Source organism: Acomys russatus, chromosome 23 (assembly GCF_903995435.1).
Source record: "Acomys russatus chromosome 23, mAcoRus1.1, whole genome shotgun sequence".
NCBI lineage: Eukaryota > Metazoa > Chordata > Mammalia > Rodentia > Muridae > Acomys > Acomys russatus.
The window spans coordinates 850,011-855,091 of NC_067159.1; the positions used below are offsets into that span (position 1 = coordinate 850,011).

General features: G+C 43.8%; 1 protein-coding gene across 1 annotated transcript; it reads right to left on the reverse strand.

The window, feature by feature from the left end:
* Positions 1–3,518: 3,518 nt before the first annotated feature.
* LOC127206127 (olfactory receptor 5V1-like) lies at positions 3,519–4,478 on the reverse strand. Its single transcript, XM_051165413.1, has one exon. The coding sequence runs from the start codon at positions 4,476–4,478 to the stop codon at positions 3,519–3,521; it is 960 nt and encodes a 319-aa protein (XP_051021370.1).
* Between the last annotated feature and the right edge of the window lie 603 nt (positions 4,479–5,081).

The following is a 5,081-nucleotide window of genomic DNA, read 5'->3' on the forward strand; positions in this document are numbered from 1 at the left end:
CCCTGGCTAAAGCTATTGTGCTTACATGACTGTCATAGCAACATAACTTGAACTAAATATTCTCAACACAGAGAACTTGACTTGCTTCCAGTCCCAAACCAACAAGTCTGCTATTCAAGCTTAGGATAACTGCCAAGGGAGTCCTTTATTGTAAAATATCTGTAAGGTATGACATTCCAAGCTCACCTTCTATTGCTCTCAAAGAAGATTCCAAAGAAACTTTTCTACAGCTAACAACATCTAGCCAGGTACTGTTATGTCAAGGTCCTAACTTTCTTTCCAGCAGTTTTTGCCTGACTACTCACAGTCAGAGCCAAGGCTCTCATTGTCTCAAGCCTTAAGTCAGATGCCTTTTTTCAATATTCTGTTGGGAAAAAAGGTTTTCAGTGTAAATTTCATTAAGGTTGCAAAATAAAGAGAAAGACAGTTTTAGGAGAAAAAGCAGGTTTCAAAGTAGTTTTAAGGCAAAATTACACCTGGACCATACATAATATTTAAGGGCAGTGGTGATCAGCCAGAGATCTCTCCAACTTTGTCAAGGAAAGCCTCTACAACTTATTCTTATGTCTCTGACAGTTTACTTATGTCAATGTTTATTAAAGCACCATTCAAAGAGCCAAGTCATTGAATTGGCCTAGGTGCCCAACAGATGAATGGATAAAGAAAACATGGCATATATACAGAATGAAGTTTTAGTCAGCAATAAAGAAGGAAATCCTGTTGTTTTCAGGAAAATGAATTGAACAGAAAACCATCATATTAAAAGAAATAAGACAGATTTACAAAGACAACTATCATAATTTTGGAATGGGAAGACAAAAATGAGAGGGAGAAAGGAGATGGAAAAGGTTATAGAGGGCAAGGATGTAGCTCAGCTTGTAGGCCCATAACACCAGCACTCCAGAGGTGGAGGTAGGAAGATCAGATATTCAAGATTATCCTTGGCTACATAGTGAGTTGGAGGTACATGAAACCCTGGCTTAAGGAGAAATGAAAAAGAAAAAAAGTAAAGACAATATTATAGGGGAGTATATATCAGCAAAATATGTTACATGCATGTATAAAAAGTCATAACAAAACACATTAGTTTGCAAAATTAAAACATGCCAATAAAAGGCTAAGAAATAGAAAGCCCAGTGCCAGGAATGGGTTACCTCTTCAGCAATTGCTGGCCAGTAATGTCCCATAGACCTCCAAATATTACAGGCTATTGCCAACGCTGTTGATTACCATCCAGAGTTTGATAATAGGATGCTATTCTAGAAGACACCACATACTTGAAACATAGACTATAGAGATATCAAGCTGGTATGGACCTGGAAGCTTTATTCCTACTGGAGGACTTTAATAATGCTAGAAGATACTTACTGTGCATGCTATTGAAGGTGAAGAGTAAACATCAATACTACCTAGCTGTGAACCCTGAGAGTGGTAAATACAACTGGCTTGGGATGACATACAACCTGGGGTAATAGTGGCACAAATACTATACAAATAACCAACCTCTTTCTTATTGGATTTAAGTCTGATCTATAAGCTAAAACCCATTCCCAGAGTCACTATTGGGACAAGACCTTCCTGTGGTTAGGTACGTCATAGGCCTTAGGAAATAACTCATTACTACTAGTCTGCTACAAGGACATAGTATTGAATCAATTCCTAATTACTTACCATTATAGACCTAGATAAATGCGTCTCTCAACCCTCATCAGATGAACTTCTATTTTCAGCAGACAGCGATTAATATTGATACCCATAGCTGGTCAAGGTGCAAAGAACTAAAGGTTTTAGGATGCTGAACACAAATAGGATATCTGTATCACATCACTTCCTCCCAAGAAGTAGAAGAGGAGACAGATGGAGAATAAGAGTCAGGGATGGTGGATGGCTGCAAGGAAACAGTATCTTCTAGACACAGTTGGGAAGCTGCACATATGTGTGGGCCTTTGTCTGTAGGTGGAGGAGACACTCCCTCCTGGTAAACTTCATGCTTGAAAATAGGGGCATGTACCCCCTGCTGACAACAGTGCACCAGACCTCAAAATGTGTTAAAGGCTAGTTCCTTGCAGGGTCTTTTCCAAAGCAAACCTTAGACCAAAAGGTGTCAAAGGCTGGCTCTTTGAAGAAATACATATCAAAGCTGCCCCCAGAGACAAGCCCCACAGGTGTCCTGGGTGTGGCTCTTGCAATTCAGATACCCTTGATTTAAAAACCCAAAGGCACTTACTCCCAGTTTCTCCCTCCATAGCTCCCTGTCTTTGTCTTTCTTTTATCATTAAGCCTAGTGAATTAGGCCAGAAAGTCCTAGAAACCTACAAGAAGAACATTATGACTGGTGGATCTGGGCCCAGGGGTCCTGCTCAAACTATGACACGAGCCAAGGACAATACATGCAGTAAACTTTGAACCCCTACTCAGATCTAGCCAATAGACAGGACATTCTCCACAGTTGAGTGGAGAGTGGGGACTGACTTTCACACGAACTCTGGTGCCCTATATTTCACCACGCATACCCTGGATGGGGAGGCCTGATGGCACTCAGAGGAAGGATAGCAGACTACCAAGAAGAGACTTGATACTCTATGAGCATATACAGGGGGAGGAGGTCACTCTCAGTCACAGTCATAGGGGAGGGGAGTAGGGGGAAAGTGGGAGGGAGGGAGGAATAAGAGAATACAAGGGATGGGATAACAATTGAGATGTAATATGAATAAATTAATAAAATATTTTTATAAAGCTTAGTGAATTAAAATGTAGCTCTTCGACTCTTGACTGTATTTTAACCAAGTGTGGTTGGTTACCTGGCCTTTTACAATCCGAGGCTCCCTTCCTCCACTAGAAGGGGCACAGACTCCCATTGTCTCAACCCTGGTTAAGCACAAGGCCACCCTGAGCTCCCTCAAGCTGGGGTATCTGACCAGAAAGCTGCCTCCCTGCCCAGGAGGCCTTCCTTGTGACTAGTTCTTGGGAGAGAACCTTCCTCAGCTAGTCTCCAGAAGGCTGAAGAAAACTCTGTGGCTAGATTCTCAGCCCAGCCTCCTGGAGAAAGGAGCCCACATATATGCACACATAGTGGTTTTAACAACATGCATGCACAAGATGTGTGCACACTCAGTGCAGCTCACATCCCAACATGGAGAGGGAGGATAGCCATGACATTCTACCACTAGCCAAGGAGCTACTGGAAACTGACAGCTTCCAGGAAAGAGAAGGACAGGGTGCGTTTAAAAAAGAGTGCCATCCTTGTCAAGACAACCACACACCAGGGAAAGGACACACAACCAAGGATGTATGAGCAGCACAAATTGAACTCGATGGGTATTTTAAAAATAAGAAAAACAGAACACAAAACTGAGTAGGTACAGAAAAGGGATGGGTCTGGGGGGAGTTTGCGGGAGGGGTTGAATATGATGCAAACACATTGTACAAAATTCTCAAAGAACTAAAAAAAGTTTTAATATATCAAAAAAGTGTGTGTGTGGGGGGGTGGGGGGAGAATAAAAAGAAAGACAGACAATCTAGTTGCTGTTCTCATTAGAGAATCCATGTTTTTTAGTAAGCTTCCGGAGGGCACCCTTGACCTCCTTGTTTCTCAGGCTGTAGATGAGGGGGTTCAACATGGGGGTTATAACACAGAAGAGCACAGACACCAGGATGTCCACGTCCAGGGAGTAGCCTTCACTGGGTCTGTCATAGTTGAAGTTGGCTGTTCCAAAGAAAACCACCACCACAGTGAGGTGTGAGGCGCAGGTGGAGAAGGCCTTTCTCCTGCCCTGAGCAGAGGGGATCCTAAGGATGGCAGAGATGATGAGCACGTAGGAACCTGCAGTGAACAGGCAGGGGCTCAGGCCGATGGTGGCACTGGCCACGTGGAGCACAGACTCATTGACAGAGGTGTCTGAGCAGGACAGTTTCAGGAGCAGTGGGATGTCACAGAGAAAGTGGCTGATCTGGTTGGGTCCACACAGAGTGAGTGTGGCTGTCAGTGCCGTGTGAGTCACAGAATTCACCAAGCCACACAGCCAGGACCCGGCCACCAAGCTGACACAGAACTTCACACTCATGAGAATGGGATACTGAAGAGGGCGGCAAATGGCCACATAGCGGTCATAAGCCATGGCAGCCAACAGGACACCCTCTGTGCCAGCACATGTCACAAAGAAGAAGATCTGGGAGAGGCAGCCCTCATAGGAGATGGTCTTCTTCTCCCTGAAGAAGTTTACCAGCATGACTGGAATGGTGGTGGACGTGTAGCAGATGTCCAGGAAGCTCAAGTTGCTGAGAAAATAGTACATTGGAGTGTGGAGAGCAGGGCTGACCCTGGCGGCCATCATTATGAGTGCGTTCCCCAGGAGAGTTGTCAGGTAAATAGCCAGGAAGACCAGGAAGAAGATGCCCTGTAGTCTGGGGTGGTTAGAAAATCCCAGGAAGATGAATTCTGTGACCTGCGTTCGATTGCTCATTTCAAATGGAGTCATTGCTACCAACAGAGAGTAAAGGACTCAGTGTAAATATGTATTCAAGACACTGTCAAATAGGTTTTTAAAGTGCCAGAGCCATCTCCAATAAGGACGCATAGCAGAGTCTGGATGGTGGTTGCCTGTGGGCCTAGTCTTAAAGTGACTGTTATAATAAGCTATTTCTAACCCCAGAGTTTCCCACAAACTTGCATGGCTGGTGAGGGATGGGAATAAATGGAAACATACTTACAGTCAACACTAATCCCTCTGTGGTTTCATTGTTGTCAGCTCATTGTCTCCAGGTCTAATACCATCCCTCTGTTAGTATTCTTTTTTTGTAAGCATCTAGTTTTTCTCTAAAAGATATGTTTTCATTCCAAAAAACTAAAGGAAATTGCGTGATTTCAGTCGACCAGAAAGTGTTCTCCTCAGTGCCTTGCACTGTAGTAGGGTCTTTTTTTCTACTTACACATAGTGTGTGTGTGTGTGTGTGTGTGTGTGTGTGTGTGTGTGTGTGTGTGTGTGTGTGTACTTACAGTGCATGTACATAGAAGCCACGGGTCAATCATAAGTGTAGTTTCTTTGGAACGACTAACCTTGCTTTTTGAGGCAGGGTCTTTC